The sequence below is a fragment of the Sinocyclocheilus grahami genome, unplaced genomic scaffold (assembly GCF_001515645.1).
Source record: "Sinocyclocheilus grahami isolate Dianchi unplaced genomic scaffold, SAMN03320097.WGS_v1.1 scaffold35.1, whole genome shotgun sequence".
In the NCBI taxonomy this organism is placed as follows: Eukaryota; Metazoa; Chordata; class Actinopteri; order Cypriniformes; family Cyprinidae; genus Sinocyclocheilus; species Sinocyclocheilus grahami.
Window position 1 is genome coordinate 2,563,953 of NW_015505214.1, and position 16,415 is coordinate 2,580,367.

The 16,415-nt window shown below is 37.5% G+C and overlaps 2 protein-coding genes across 2 annotated transcripts; one reads left to right on the plus strand and one right to left on the minus strand.

Moving 5' to 3' along the window:
- The first annotated feature begins 775 nt into the window (after window positions 1–775).
- LOC107581491 (NF-kappa-B inhibitor alpha-like) lies at window positions 776–3,216 on the plus strand. Its single transcript, XM_016267070.1, has 6 exons — window positions 776–1,066; window positions 1,695–1,800; window positions 1,909–2,116; window positions 2,241–2,329; window positions 2,421–2,678; window positions 2,795–3,216. Exons 1-6 carry the CDS (start codon window positions 825–827, stop codon window positions 2,825–2,827), a joined length of 936 nt encoding a protein of 311 aa, XP_016122556.1. The 5' UTR covers window positions 776–824; the 3' UTR covers window positions 2,828–3,216.
- Window positions 3,217–5,357: 2,141 nt separating this feature from the next.
- LOC107581492 (proteasome subunit alpha type-6-like) lies at window positions 5,358–7,210 on the minus strand. Its single transcript, XM_016267072.1, has 3 exons — window positions 6,947–7,210; window positions 5,761–5,855; window positions 5,358–5,518 (listed from the first exon to the last, which is right to left on the minus strand). The coding sequence occupies exons 1-3, from the start codon at window positions 7,151–7,153 to the stop codon at window positions 5,461–5,463; spliced, it is 360 nt and encodes a 119-aa protein (XP_016122558.1). The 5' UTR covers window positions 7,154–7,210; the 3' UTR covers window positions 5,358–5,460.
- Window positions 7,211–16,415: the final 9,205 nt, after the last annotated feature.

The window sequence follows — 16,415 nt, forward strand, 5'->3', positions numbered from 1 at the left end:
TAAAGGCAATATTTGGCTGAGATACAACTATTTGAAAATCTGGAATCTGAAGGTGCAAAAAAAGCAAAATATTGAGAAAATCGCCTTTAAAGTTGTCCAAATGAAGTTCTTAGCAATGCATATTACTAATCAAAAATTTAGTTTTGATATATTTATGGTAGGGGATTTACAAAATATCTTCAAGGAACATGATATTTACTTAATATCCTAATGATTTTTGGCATAAAAGAAAAATCTATAATTTTGACCCATACCATGTATTTTTGGCTATTGCTACAAATATACCCCAGCGACTGGTTTTGTGGTCCAGGCGGGTCACATATAAAATGCTTAGCTTGAAACGTGTTATATTTCTTCAAAATAAATGACAATTGGTATACTTTGTTACATAATGCAAAGACATTCACTTTTTAGGGTCACTGTACCTCAGTATGAAAACAAACAAACAAACAAAAATAATGTTGATATCAAGTGCTATTTCTAGCTGCATATATATTTCCTGCATTATTAATAGTCCCCTTCTTCATGGTTTTCATTCATGAGCTCTCTTGTCATTCATTTCCCCGTGAGTTTGGCTTACTGCGTGCTACCAGGTAGATTTGAATGTGTAATAGGAAAATACTGATTTTCATTCTTACTTCGCGGAGTCATCTTGAGGGAAATTCTCTAAATAAAAGCCCGCTACGAGTTCCCCTTTTCAGTGCATAGTTACAAAATGGAAATCCCCCGATCTGCAGCGTGGAACCGGAGGCGCAGCTATAAAAGCGCGTTGCGCCGCCCTCTCCGCACACTTCACTGCAGACTGCGATACTGCGAGCGTCGCGATGGATGTACACAGAGCTGGCACCATGAACTTTCAGGATTGTGATATGGATGAAATGGATATGAAAAACCGGAAAATGCAACACTTTGAGGAGCGCTTCGACAGCGGCGTGGATTCGCTAAAGGAGGACGAGTATATGAAAATTGTGGAGGAAATAGAGATTTTGCGTTTTGAAGACCCTATTGCGAATCCAAAGGGGACGTGTGAAGCTTGGACACAAGAAGTCACTGAGGATGGAGACACGTAAGTGTAACATTTTTTTAAATGATAAAAATAATGCAATGCAAGTTTCTTCTTCTTTTTTTTTTTTAAAGTGCAGAAATTGACCCATTTAATGCAACTTGCAACAATTGTGACTAAACCCTAATTTTAGAGTGTCTAAAATTGTTGTTGATTACATTAAATGAAACATTTATTGTTAGATTACTAACTTTATTCCCTTCGCTCGATAAAAATTATAAAAGTGCAATATTTTTGAACATTTTCTATTGGGAGCAACTGAGCAATTTTGACTCTACAGCTGTAATTGTAAACGGGGAAAAAACATGCGTTCAATAAGCTTTTAGAAAAGTTATGCAAATAGTTGAATTTGCGAAATACCGCTAAAGTGCGGAAGTAAACAAATATCGTTTTGGAGCAGCGCCCAAAGTGGGAGGCGCTTGAGAAACTAAGTGCGCAGGCAGGAAAGTCCCTGGCGCGGGGCCAAGCGCAGATAAAGTATCAGATGTGTGGAGCCACACTGGTTGGAAATAACCTTCAAAACTCCATTCTTGCGAAACGCCGCCTGCTCGTACTGTGTGCCTGCTAAACCACATCCTCTGAGAGTGTTCTTAAAATATTTTCTAAAAAACCCTCCCACATTATTTTCCAGGTATCTTCACCTTGCCATCATTCACGAGGCGGAAGATTATGCCATCCAGATTATCAAACAGTGTCAGAACGACCCGTTCCTGAACAGACAGAACAACCAAAGACAGGTAATTGAGCTCCCACGCACAACTACTCACTACTACTACTACACACAATTCACCTCAAAACAAGAGCTGGTTTTCCAAACCTGTCTAACATCCAACCTCCATCTGCAGACTGCGCTGCATCTCGCCGTCATCACAGAACAGCCGCACATGGTGGACAGACTGCTAAAGGCCGGCTGTGATCCACAGCTGGTCGATCAGAGTGGAAACACGGCCCTCCACATCGCCTGCAAAAGAGGCTTACTAGCTTGCTTCTCAGTACTGACTCAGATTCAGACCCAGCATCTGCACTCCATTCTCAGCTTCCCAAACTATAGCGGTAAGTCATAGTTTTGAGTAAAATCGCAGCACTGTCATTCTTTTTATCACGAAAACAAGTCTCTTATCATTTTGAGTTAAAAAAAAGCAGTTTTTAAAATACAATCCTTCTTTTTTAATTACAGGACACACGTGTCTTCATATAGCAGCCGTTAACAACTACCTCTCAATGGTGGAGAGTCTGGTCCAGCTTGGGGCGGATGTAAACGCAAAGGTACGGTATAAGTTTAAAACACTCTCCAGCTTCACAAATGACTCTTATAGATGTTTGAAAAGAGAACTAATGTATGATTTATTGCGTTTAGGAGCAGTGTAGCGGCCGCACGTCGCTCCATTTGGCCGTGGACCTGCAGAACCTGGATCTGGTGCACACACTCATCGCTTTGGGAGCAGATGTTAACTGTCTGACCTATGGCGGATACACGCCGTACCACCTGACCTTCGGCCGACAGAACAGCGAAATCCAGAGGCAGCTTTACAACCGGACGGCCCAGGAGCTCAGAGCGATGCCAGAGAGCGAGTCAGAGGAGAGCGATGAGGAGTGTTTGTCTGATGAAGATTGTGTAAGTTTCTTTGAGAAACCTCTCCTAGATTTTACATTCCATCTTGATGTTGTGAAATTCATTTTATATAACTATATCATTTATATTTATGTATCTTTCAAATTTTTTTTTAACAGATATATGATGACATCCAGTTCTGTGGGAGATAGTCTGGCCCTCAGGACAACATTTCCCATAATGCAAAGCAGCGAAGGCTGTAGGTGCTGTCTCAAGGTCTGGGACGGGGTGCGCCATATCCTAGGACGCCAATCCCTCGATGGGACTCTGCTAAAGTGGAAAAGAAGAGCTGAGCCCCTCCCGGGGGCATGATAGCGGTGGTGCTGTTCAACATGGAAAGAACCCTAAAGTTAGCTGGACCAAAACCTTTACCAATATTTTTGAAGCCAAAGAGTTGGGAAAATGTATATTTTGTGAATATATAGAGAGATATATTTTTATATTTGTAAATAAGTGAAACGAAACACTTGTCGATAATGTTTATAGTCTATATATATGACACTGTGAAAATATTTTTACATTAAAAACAAAAGAAATGACATGAATTCTGAGTCGGGGTGTTTCTTGTATTGAATGTGCTGGAGTGATTTCAGAAGGCCTGGGAATTTCTGAGTTGTGAAACTTGTGAAAGAACATGTAAACCCCTGTAGTGGTGGAATACCAGCCCATAGTGTCGGTTCAGAAAAAAAGCCCTTGGTCTGTACAGTAACTATCATTTACTTTCTGGAACGCATGAGTCACTTAGATGCGTCACTATAGTTCGAATAAAATTCCTTGGGTCTTCTGAAGTGGAGTCATGAATATCTGACTCACGCTCAGTAAGAAGTTCCCCACAAGAAAGAGAAATGAACACCCGACCACTAGAGGTGCGAGGTTCATAAGCATTATGTATTCATTGCTATGATTACATTACGTGTGTGTCTGTATGAACAGATCATACATAAACATGATAGATCAGTGAAATTTTTACGGATTATTAAGATCGCCACCTAATTCGAAGTCATAGCACTTTAAAAAAAAAAAGGCATTAATCATGTTTCTGGAGACGGATGATCATAAATTTTAGGGAAATTCCATAGCTTTGTTCTCCTGACAATGAGTAGCATACTATTAAAACCATTGGAAAGATTTCAATGTGACACATCATAATCATCTTCATCACTGTCACATGGTGAGAGGTGAATTCCAACTCCATTCTATATATATATATATATATATATATATATATATATATATATACAGTATCTCACAGCACTGACAAGCTGTACACTCACTACTTTACATTGTAGCAAAGTGTCATTTCTTCAGTCTTGTCACATGAAAAGATATAATAAAAATATTTACAAAAATGTGAGGGGTGTACTCACTTCTGTGAGATACTGTATATATATATGTGCGTGTGTGACCATGGACCACAAATCCATTCATAAGGGTCAATTTTTTGAAATTGAGATGTATGGTTTGTTAGGATAGGACAATATTTGGCTGAGATACAACTATTTGAAAATCTGGAATCCGAGGGTGCAAAAAAAATTGTCTTTAAAGTTGTCCAAATTAAGTTCTTAGCAATGTATATTACTAATGAAAATTTAAATTGTGATATATTTACAGTAGGACATTTATAAAAGATCTTCATGGAACATGATCTTCTTTACTTAATATCCTAATGATTTTTAGCATCAAAGAAAAATCGATAATTTTGACCCATACAATGTATTGTTGGCTATTGCTACAAATATACCCCAGCGACTTATGACTGGTTTTGTGGTCCAGGGTTGTGTGTGTGTTATGTATATATGTTTATAAATCTATATTTTTTAAATGTTTGTGAAAGAAGTCTCTTTTGCTCAACAAGGCTGCATTTATTTGATAAAAATAATATGTATCAAAAATACAATAAAAGTAGTAATATAGTGAAATATTATTACAATTTAAATTCACTGTTTTCTAATTGAATGTACTTTAAAATGTAATTTAGTCCTGTGATGGCAAAGCTGAATTTTCAGCATCATTACTCCAGTCTTCAGTGTCACATGATCCTTCAGATATCAGTCTAATATGCTGATTTGCTGCTCAAGAAACATTTTATCATCCATGTTGAAAATATTTTTATGGAAACCGTGAATTTTTTTCTTCAGGATTCTAAATTCTGAAAAGAACATTTATTTAAAATATAAATATTTTGTAACATTATAAATGTCTTTACAGTCACTTTTGATCAATTTAATGCATCCTTGCTTAAAGTATTAATTACTTAATCTAATTCATTTCTGATCTTCTTATTGTTTATTTTTTATCAAAATTGTATTTGCGGATCAGATTTACTATTTTCTGTTAAACCACAAAGTGGAGTAGTATCTGGTTAGGGAAAAACACTTTAAACTAGTATCACTAAATCAGTGTGATTAAAGCACGTGTTTGACATTCCTTGCGTGATCTCTAGTCTGCCCTAATTGACTCTTGCTACACTTAACATGCTCAAAGTCCACAAAGAATTCCACGAAATGAAAAACAGGTTTGTAAAAGATTTCCCTGGTGTCAAATCAGCTAGGGAAAACACAGGATGCAGTGAAAATGAAAGATGTGCATGATGGGGACTCCCCCAGTAAATCATTCACTCCGGAGACATTCTGCTATACGAGAAGAAAAAGAGAAAGGAAGAGAGCAGGAATCTTAACAATATTTTTCTCAAAATGTATTTAATGGAACGGGGAATTTACATAAGAACAAAAGCTCAGAACGGGATCCTACGTATCTTAATACTGTGAGCAGCACCCTGGAGATCTCAGTCCCTCTCAGTCAGAGACACCAAATGAGTGTCCACCTCTGACTCTGACAGAATCCTGGAACAGAGCAAAGGAGCAAGTCATTTTAGGTGTCACAACCGTGTAAAATATAATCCGTGCGCTCTAATTATAATACGCATCTGGCATTCGGACACGTCAAATGTGACATAAATGAGCCATGTTGCATCATTTGACGAATATCAATACTGAAGGCATCGACTGCCTTTCTAGAAGGGATTTTCTGTAGAACAGAGTGCAGATCTCTCCGTGTAGATGGTGAACATGGTTCTTCCACCCACCTGAATTTCGGATCCTCTGCTGTGATGACGCCTACCTCCAACTCAGATGGCTTGAAATCGATCGACAGAACAGTTGTTAAACAAGTGATCGCCGTCTGTGGATGGAAATGGTTTATTAGTGCAAATCTACTTAAATTAACATTCCGTGAAACACACAGTTAATCCAGTAAAAATAGATTTTTGGCTTTAGGATGTATATAAAATTGTTAAAAGTAGCACACATCCTAAAATCAAAAATAAATTTTTATTTTAAATGAATTATTATTTCATTTTTAAAGGGATAGTTCACCCAAAACTGAAAGTTCTGTCATTAATTACTCACCCTCATGTCGTTCCAAACCTGTAAGATCTTCGTTCATCTTCGGAACACAAATTAAGATATTTTTTGATGAATTCCGAGAGCTCTCTGACCCTCCATAGACAGCAAGGATCCTAACACGATCAAGGCTCAGAAACGTAGGAAGGACATCGTTAAAACAATCCATGTGACATCAGTGGTTCAACCGTAATTTTACAAAGCTACGAGAATACTTTTTGTGTGCAAAGAAAACAAAAATAACGACTTTATTCAACAATTCGTCTCCTTACCCTATAGTGCCATTTTGGAGAGTACCACGCATGTAAATAACGTATCCACAGCACCGTATGCGGATACGTTGTTTACGCTTTTATCTGAACGTAAACAGCGTACATATGTTGTTTACGTATGTGATACTCTCCAAAATGGCGCTATAGGGTGACACGGAGGAGACAAATTCTTGAATAAATTCGCTACTTCTGTTTTTGTTTAGAAGATGAACGAAGGTCTTACGGGTTTGGAACGACATGAGGGTGAGTAATTAGTGACAGAATTTTTGGGTGAACTATCCCTTTAAGTAGCTAGTAGTTTATTGATTTAACCTACCCTTGTTTCACAGATTTCAAAATAAACAGATTAGCAATACTGTTTACAAAGAAATTGTGTAATAAATCAGGCAGCAAGGATATATAACCAATCCTTTCTGTAATATCTTTAACTACATTATTGAGCAAAGTAAGTTTAGAGGAAGTTGATATTTCCATTCCAAAGAACCGGTGCTATGTTGACTAGATAAAGATCTACTAAACACCCTAGGGTGCTGATGTTAGCAGCTGGAATTCATTTTGATGAAGCTGTATCAAATGTTTTCTTGAATTCTGATTGTACCTCAACTGTCTGCTCAAAGGTCCAGTCAAGTTTCTTCTTCATTTTTTTCTCCAGGAAGCTTGTAGCCTCTGTCTGCTTGACACCTGCAGCCGTGGCCTTGAAGCCACAGTAATAACCTGCTGGGTCACACTTATACACCTGTGGCCCGAGCTCCTCATCTACACCAATTACAATCATGCCTGGAAAAGATACGACAACACAACACATAAAGGAACTTTGTACAGCAAGTTGTGCACAAACAACCAACACGCAATATTAAAGCTTGGGGCTGTACGCTTTTGTACTTTTAACAGGGCTTCTGCAGGTTTTATAAAGGTAAACGTAACACCTTTTAAAACCAAGTAAAGGAAATTTCAATAATAAATGGAAGGAAACACAATACCAGGGTTATTACAGTTAAGGAAAACTAAAAAACAATTTTGTTAATTGAAAACAATTAAACATTATCTGAAATATATGTGTGATCAAAATTAGATAACCACTGCAGCACGAAAGAAGATTACAACTAAAAGTTTGGAAGGTTACAGCTGTCAGAAATTAGTAGGAAGTGTAGAGGCCCTTGCTTTGAATAACTTCAGTGCATCTGCGGCCGCTGGACATTTCTAGTTTCTCACGCAGCGCTGGTGTGATCGTGGACCACTCTTCTTCCAGTCTCTTCAGTTTGGTGACTGTAGTGGGTTTCTTTGCCATAACTTTTTCATCCATTATTTTGAATCGGGTTTAGATCAGGACTCTGGCCTGGCCATTTAATCATTTCAATGTTCTTAGCTACAAGGAACTGCTTGAACCTACTTTTGTTTTGCTGTGTGATGGGGGCATTGTCTTGCATGAAAATTGCAGGCTGTTTGGGAGATGCTTGCAGGGAAGGAACCGCATGTTGCTGAAGGAGGTTCTGATAAACATTTTAATTCACTCTGCCATGTATTTGTATAAGAGGCTCAACTTCTGCTGCAGAAAACATCCCCTAAACCATGACACTTTCTCCTCCACCTTTCCTTCTTTACGCACTCTGGGTTCAGCCTTTCCTCAGTCTGTTGCCGAACATAAAATTTCCCATCAGACCCAAATAAATTAAACTTGCTCTCATCACTAAAGTGAACTTTGGACCAGTTCTCCTCTCTCCACACAACATGCTCCTCAGCAAAGGTGAGCCTAGCCTTTATATGCTGCAATGTGTACTTTCAGTCCGACTTCTCTTAAACGTTCCGAGACAGATCCAGACCCTGTTCAGCACTGGCAAGCAATTCCAGCTGCAGTGTTGAACCGATTCCCTATTGAGAGTCTCTGCATTACCCTGTCTTCTCGTGCATTTGTCTTACGTGGACGACCAGCCTTTTTTGGGGACTTGAATGAATTAATGTCACTGTAAAGCTGCAATATTATAGAAATCATAGATTTGGAACAACCAGCTTCTCTTGCAGTGGCTAAAAGGGTCATCGTTTTGGCCTTCATCTGGACAACCTCCTGTCGCAGGGTTTCAGTCACCTCAGAGCAGCCCGCCATACAATCTCAGGGAAAATTGGAGGAATGCTGCCAGTTAAATAGGGGTTGTCATACAATTAAGGAAATTAGCAACATGTGCCAAATTAACACAAATAACTTGTATGTTCTCTAATTTTGATCAGAGTTCTTTTTCCAACATCTCACTGAAGTTTTTGATACTGTGCTTCAGAATACAATTAATTTATAAAATATGCTTAAAAACTGCCCTTCTACTCCAGTTAGGATAACTTCAAATGGGACTAAGCATTGCCTTTCAACCCTCACAATACTCAAACATTTTGGTTTTAATTTCCCATTCCCTTTATGTCATATCATAAATAGTAGACACTCAAGTACTATAGAAAAATATTAGCTGAGCTCCCCCACATTTTATTTGAGATAATTATGGGTCATTATTCAAAGCATAAACCATAAGATATGTCCACCCTGTCATGGACACATATATTACTGTTAAATACGTTTTCATTGTAAAATTAAGATGAAATTATATTTTCTGAAAGGCATGATGTCCCTTTCCTAAACAGGGTTGTTAAAAAATAATACAACCCCCATTTTAGTTTTTAGCAATATTAACTACAAATGAATGCTATGTCCACCCTGTTATGTTTATGGCCACTCTATCAAGTCTAAGTGGCCGACAGGGTGGACATTTCGGAACAACGACAGGGTGGACATTTTGAGCTTCAATTAGCATATTAGCTTACAACAAACTGTGACTAGCTAAATATTTAGTCTGGTTGTTGAAGAAAATTTGGTATATTTAAACTTAAACATATTTTTAAAATACTGCATTCTAATCACTTCTGGCATATTTTATGCTGACAGGGTGGACATGGCAAAGCAAGTAAGCAAACTCATATGAAGAAAATGTGTCAATTAAAAAGTCATCAACTTGTTCACCTCAGCCGTTGAAATTCCCACCACTGAAGAGACAAAAAAATCTGTTGTCCTGATGTCACTAAAGGGTCAGGCCTTTTCTTAAAGGGTTAGTTCACCCAAAAATGAAAATTCTGTCATTAATTACTCACCCTCGTGTTGTTCCAAACCCGTAAGACCTTTGTTCATCTTCGGAACATAATTTAAGATATTTTTGATGAAATCTGAGGGCTCTCTGACCCTCCCATAGACAGCAAGTTAACTACCACATTCAAGATCCAGAAAAGTACCAAGATGATCGACAAAGTAGTCCATGTGACATCAGTGGTTCAACTGTAAAGTTACGAAGCTACGAGAATACTTTTTTGCGCAAAGAAAACAAAAATAACGACTTTATTCCACATTTTTGTCTCTACTGCATCACTTTGGATGCGCGTTCACGACAGTATCATGACACGAGTGTGTGGCGGCGCTGACCCAGATCCATCACGCCGGATCTGGGTCAGCGCCGGCGCCGCCACACGCTCGCGGCATGATACTGTCGTGAACTTTGTCGATCATCTTGGTACTTTTCTGGACCTTGAACGTTGTAGTTACCTTGCTGTCTATGGGAGGGTCAGAGAGCCCTTAGATTTCATCAAAAATATCTTAATTTGTGTTCCAAAGATGAACAAAGGTCTTACGGGTTTCAAAGGTCTTAAGGTCTTACGGGAGAGTCGGACTCATAACCCAAAGGTTGTGGGTTCGAGTCTCGTACCGGCAGGGATTGTAGGTGGGGGGAGTGAATGTACAGCACTCTCTCCCACCTGCAATACCACGACTGAGGTGCCCTTGAGCAAGGCACCGAACCCCAACTGCTCCCCGGGCGCTGCAGCATAAATGGCTGCCCACTGCTCCGGGTGTGTGTTCACGGTTTGTGTGTGTTCACTGCTGTGTGTGTGCACTTTGGATGGGTAAATGCAGAGCACTAATTCCGAGTATGGGTCACCATACTTGGCCACACGTCACTTCACCAACCCCCATTTTAGTTTTTAGCAATATTAACTACAAATGAATGCTATGTCCACCCTGTTATGTTTATGGCCACTCTATCAAGTCTAAGTGGCCGACAGGGTGGACATTTCGGAACAACGACAGGGTGGACATTTTGAGCTTCAATTAGCATATTAGCTTACAACAAACTGTGACTAGCTAAATATTTAGTCTGGTTGTTGAAGAAAATTTGGTATATTTAAACTTAAACATATTTTTAAAATACTGCATTCTAATCACTTCTGGCATATTTTATGCTGACAGGGTGGACATGGCAAAGCAAGTAAGCAAACTCATATGAAGAAAATGTGTCAATTAAAAAGTCATCAACTTGTTCACCTCAGCCGTTGAAATTCCCACCACTGAAGAGACAAAAAAATCTGTTGTCCTGATGTCACTAAAGGGTCAGGCCTTTTCTTAAAGGGTTAGTTCACCCAAAAATGAAAATTCTGTCATTAATTACTCACCCTCGTGTTGTTCCAAACCCGTAAGACCTTTGTTCATCTTCGGAACATAATTTAAGATATTTTTGATGAAATCTGAGGGCTCTCTGACCCTCCCATAGACAGCAAGTTAACTACCACATTCAAGATCCAGAAAAGTACCAAGATGATCGACAAAGTAGTCCATGTGACATCAGTGGTTCAACTGTAAAGTTACGAAGCTACGAGAATACTTTTTTGCGCAAAGAAAACAAAAATAACGACTTTATTCCACATTTTTGTCTCTACTGCATCACTTTGGATGCGCGTTCACGACAGTATCATGACACGAGTGTGTGGCGGCGCTGACCCAGATCCATCACGCCGGATCTGGGTCAGCGCCGGCGCCGCCACACGCTCGCGGCATGATACTGTCGTGAACTTTGTCGATCATCTTGGTACTTTTCTGGACCTTGAACGTTGTAGTTACCTTGCTGTCTATGGGAGGGTCAGAGAGCCCTTAGATTTCATCAAAAATATCTTAATTTGTGTTCCAAAGATGAACAAAGGTCTTACGGGTTTCAAAGGTCTTAAGGTCTTACGGGAGAGTCGGACTCATAACCCAAAGGTTGTGGGTTCGAGTCTCGTACCGGCAGGGATTGTAGGTGGGGGGAGTGAATGTACAGCACTCTCTCCCACCTGCAATACCACGACTGAGGTGCCCTTGAGCAAGGCACCGAACCCCAACTGCTCCCCGGGCGCTGCAGCATAAATGGCTGCCCACTGCTCCGGGTGTGTGTTCACGGTTTGTGTGTGTTCACTGCTGTGTGTGTGCACTTTGGATGGGTAAATGCAGAGCACTAATTCCGAGTATGGGTCACCATACTTGGCCACACGTCACTTCACTTTTTTTTTTTTTAAACAACAGGTGAGTAATTAATGACAGAATTTTCATTTTTGGGTGAACTAACCCTTTAAAGGGGCGGATTCCCCAATATGACAGGGTGGACAACTATTCAAGGGACATGGACAAGCTCTTTTATTTTAATAAAAAACATTTTTTTTTTTTTACCAATTGATCAATACACTCACAATCTCTTATTTACCAAAATATCAATAGGAGAATTTTTTATTTTTATGAATTGACAATATTCTACTATTATTCAAATTTAATGAGCAGTGCATGGGACATAGCAAAAATAACACGAATCCTCTTACAAAAAACAAAAAAAAATCTAGAAAATGTATCTAAAGAGCCAAGTTATGCTTTTGTTATGAATATAAAAACTTAGTCTAATATAACACACCCTTTCATAGTCATTTTTATGTTAAGTTATAGTGCTGTGCAAATAATCGAATGCGATTTTCATGCGCATCTCGTCAGTAAATGCCGCTCCATCTGAACGCACGTGCTGGAGATTTACTACTAATCACAGAATTGGCTTTACTGCCGAGATGCGCATGAAAATCGCATTCGATTATTTGCACAGCCCTATTAACTTATCATGGCAAATTAGTTATTTATGTACAGGACACCAAACGGCACCCTACAGTGATATTGACCCGTATATATAAATATAAATATATAAACTTAATTTCAGCTATTTACCTGGGCAACGTTTTTCATTTTAAAGAGATGTACTAAAATAACTAAAACTGAAATAAAAATGATGTTCTCTGTATTTTTGGAGAAAAAAAAATACTGTTCTCAGTATCTTGGTTTCCAGTGCAAATGCGTATAGATTCTCAAATCAAGATTTACTTCAGAAGCAAAATGACAAAAGATAAGAACTTAGGCTCAGAAAAATGTATTTCATTCAAAGGGGAAACATGTTTTCTGATCCCATTGATACGTCTGTGTGTGGTGGCTCTTGATGCCTTGACCCCAGCCTCAGTCCATTCCTTGTGAAGTTCACTCAAATTCTTGAATCGATTTTGCGAATTTGAATTCTTGAATTCGATAAGGCTGTGGTTCTCTCGTTTGGTTGTGCATCTTTTTCTTCCACATTTTTTCCTTCCACTCAACTTTCTGTTAACATGCTTGGATACAGCACTCTGTGAACAGCCAGCTTCTTTGGCAATGAATGTTTGTGGCTTACCCTCCTTGTGAAGGGTGTCAATGATTGTCTTCTGGACAACTGTCAGATCAGCAGTCTTCCCCATGATTGTGTAGCCTAGTGAACCAAACTGAGAGACCATTTTGAAGGCTCAGGAAACCTTTGCAGGTGTTTTGAGTTGATTAGCTGATTGGCATGTCACCATATTCTAATTTGTTGAGATAGTGAATTGGTGGGTTTTTGTTAAATGTGAGCCAAAATCATCACAGTTAAAAGAACCAAAGACTTAAACTACTTCAGTCTGTGTGCATTGAATTTATTTAATACACGAGTTTTACAATTTGAGTTGAATTACTGAAATAAATGAACTTTTCCACGACATTCTAATTTATTGAGATGCACCTGTATATATATATAAGTGTACTTAAATAGATTAGCCTATAGGCTACTTCCATGACTATGTTTTTAACGCACTTAAGTAGACTTTTAAAAAGAGCATTTTGTGAAAATGTCAAATTAAAAAGTATTACTTTAAAGTACATCTTAAATCATTGTTTTAATCATTTTTTTAATGATGCAATAGCACTTATTTTCATTTGTTCACCAAAAGTAGGCATACTTGATTATAATTTAACTATAGTGTGTAATTATATATTTTATTTGAAGTTAATATATTTTAAATGCCCTAAATTGCAACTTGATCATTACAAATGGACATGTATTTCTGTATTTATTTTTGTTTGTTTGTTTACCATAAATGCTTGTAAGTACAGTTGGCAGCAAAATTTTACTATATTTTAAAGACAATATAAGTAATTATTAAAAACGTACATATAAAGGAAATGTGCTCACTATCAAAAAGCACTCAACTAATTGCATTTTATATACATTTAATCTAACACAGTTTAATTTCATTGCAGTTAACCCTGAAGTGTTTTTCCAGTGCTCTAAAAGCTTTGCTAAAACATATAAATATTGCCATTTTAACTCTGATTAGAACGTTTAATTAACTGATTTAAAAACTGATTACACATATATAATTTGTGGTTGTTTTTCACACTATTCTCAGAATAGACCTTTGGACCTTAATAATCTTATCAAAGATAATGCTACCTCAGAGTTAATAAAAACAAACTTTTATCTCTTAAATACATATTTATGAATCTGAGGTGAAATGTTCTTGACCCCAAACCTCTGAGGTACATGTTTGTTTGTCCGGTCATGGTGTTTCAGAAGGTGCTGACCACACGGATCTGCATGTTCCCTTATCTTATCTATAAGAATGTTCTGTTTCAGAGAAAATGGTTCAAACTTATCTCAACTCACTTCCTTTAGGTGTTGGTATTTGATTCTTAGAAGAATAGCTCATGCAGAGAAATGAAATGCTTTAGGGCAAAAAAGAAGCATTCGATGTGTATTTTTATTTACTTCAGCCCAGAAATAGAGTGGTGTTTTTCTCATAGACAAACGCAGAAAAGAAATGTACCAAAAGTATTTGAAGTGCTTAAACTGGCGAGAAACAGGGCCATTTCTAAAACAGCTACCACACTGAAATCCCCTTGTGACCCAATTCAGCTTCGGAGAGTTAAACTGTAGGAGTATGTCATGTTTCCTGCTCTCTCACAGCCTTTCCACAGGTACCAGCGCAGATCGAGTTTCGCGATGGTGTGAATCTGGAAGCGTGTAAATACCAGAACACTTATAATGGTCATGTCCAAAATAAAGTCACTATAAATGGAAAATAATGACTATAAATTAGAGTGTGTGCGAAAATAGATAAATCAAAGATCAATGACATTTTTTAACAATCAACCTTAAATCACCAAAAGAAAAGTCCCTGACACCACTTCCCATTTCATTAATCTGTAATGAAAAGAGTGAATGAAGTCACTTCTGTTACAGCAAGAGATTTGTACACATACTATTGACTACAAACTAAGATTTATAATTGGTGTTAAAAGAGTAGTTCACCCAAAAAAGGAATATTTGCTTCAAATGTACTCATACAAGATGTAGATTAGTAGATTGTTTCTTCGTCAAACAGATTTGGAGAAATTTCGCATTACATCACTTGTTCACCAATGGATCCTGCAGTGAATGGGTGCCGTCAGAATGAGAGTCCAAACAGCTGATAAAAACATCACAATAATCCACAAGTAATCCACATGACTCCTGTCTATCAATTGTCATCTTGAGAAGAGAAAAGCTGCATGTTTGTAAGAAACAAATCCATTCAGATGAAAAAAAAAAAACTCTTGAAACTCTTGAGTGAATACATTTTCAGCAAATTTTCAGTTTTGGGTGAATTATTCCTTTTAACATGCAAAGTTTTATAGTTTTTTTAAAATTGGTTTTAATGCAAATGTTTTGCGAGGGCTCTGCAGAATTGAGACTCTTGAAACTCTTGAGTGAATACATTTTCAGCAAATTTTCAGTTTTGGGTGAATTATTCCTTTTAACATGCAAAGTTTTATAGTTTTTTTTTAAATTGGTTTTAATGCAAATGTTTTGCGAGGGCTCTGCAGAATTGAGATTATGGCTTAAAGTGCTGCAAATTTAGTTGTTTACAGATTTCACATTAGCTTGAAATTGGTTGAATATAGGCTTGAAAACTGAACCTCCTTTTTGATTTTCAAGGGATTTGTTTCTGCCATCCCAGCAAAACACTGTAACTGACTTTGCTCTATTACATGATCTTGATTGCACCTATGAAATATGACAAATGCTGTTATGCTTTGGTGGAGTCAAGTATGACGAAACATGTTCTTTTCACTGAAAGTCATTACTGAGTGGACATGTGTCCTGACATGTTATGGATGTGACATGGCAACGCTTAGTAAAGCCAATGCGAGTGAATCATGAATGTCCCAAAATTCCCCTCACACAGTCAACATGAAGTCATTATTGAAGCTCCGCATGCTGCTGGAATTTTGTTGACCATACATGGATTGTGCCAAAAACGTGTGGTCACTTGTTGTGTTATATGGGAATTTTAAAAAGGGAATTTAGTGGGGAATATATATATATACACCACCTTCTTTCACCACAAACAACCTTCTGTGAAACAGAAAGGTTCTTCTGATGTTAAAGGTTCTTTATGGAACCATTTAGACAAAAAGGTTCTTCTATGGCATCGTGAAGCACCTTTATTTTTAAGAGTGTGTGTGTGTATATATATATAAATAATTAATAATAATATTCTACAACAACATAAACAACATAAACAAATGCAAACATGTGAAAAGTATCTTTTTAAATGTTATAATATTTCATATAATAATAAATTTTGACACAAATCATTGCAAATAATATTTACTGTACATCATTATTCATTAAAAAAACAGCAAGCAACCTCAACTGAGCTTTGAAATTAATTTAAAGATTTGTTTGCAACATAATTTAATTTAGTAGTTTATTTTATTTAAAAAAACACTTCACACTTCTCAATATAACATTGCAATATCTACCACTCATCCTGCCAAAACATGTATTATAAAAGTTAAACGAGGTAACCAAATCATTTCAGCAAGGTGTAGTTAGTAAGTCTGTGAAGTGTAGTGAAGGGCACATAGAGTGTTG

Coding starts and splice junctions, on each gene's coding strand:
- LOC107581491 (XM_016267070.1), top strand. CDS start 825: ATGGATGTACACAGAGCTGGCACCATGAACTTTCAGGATTGTGATATG. Junction 1,067..1,694: donor GTCACTGAGGATGGAGACAC/GTAAGTGTAACA, acceptor ATTATTTTCCAG/GTATCTTCACCTTGCCATCA. Junction 2,117..2,240: donor CAGCTTCCCAAACTATAGCG/GTAAGTCATAGT, acceptor TTTTAATTACAG/GACACACGTGTCTTCATATA.
- LOC107581492 (XM_016267072.1), bottom strand. CDS start 7,153: ATGTGTTGTGTTGTCGTATCTTTTCCAGGCATGATTGTAATTGGTGTA. Junction 5,856..6,946: donor CCTTTGAGCAGACAGTTGAG/GTACAATCAGAA, acceptor TTCCATCCACAG/ACGGCGATCACTTGTTTAAC. Junction 5,519..5,760: donor GCAGAGGATCCGAAATTCAG/GTGGGTGGAAGA, acceptor GCTCTGTTCCAG/GATTCTGTCAGAGTCAGAGG.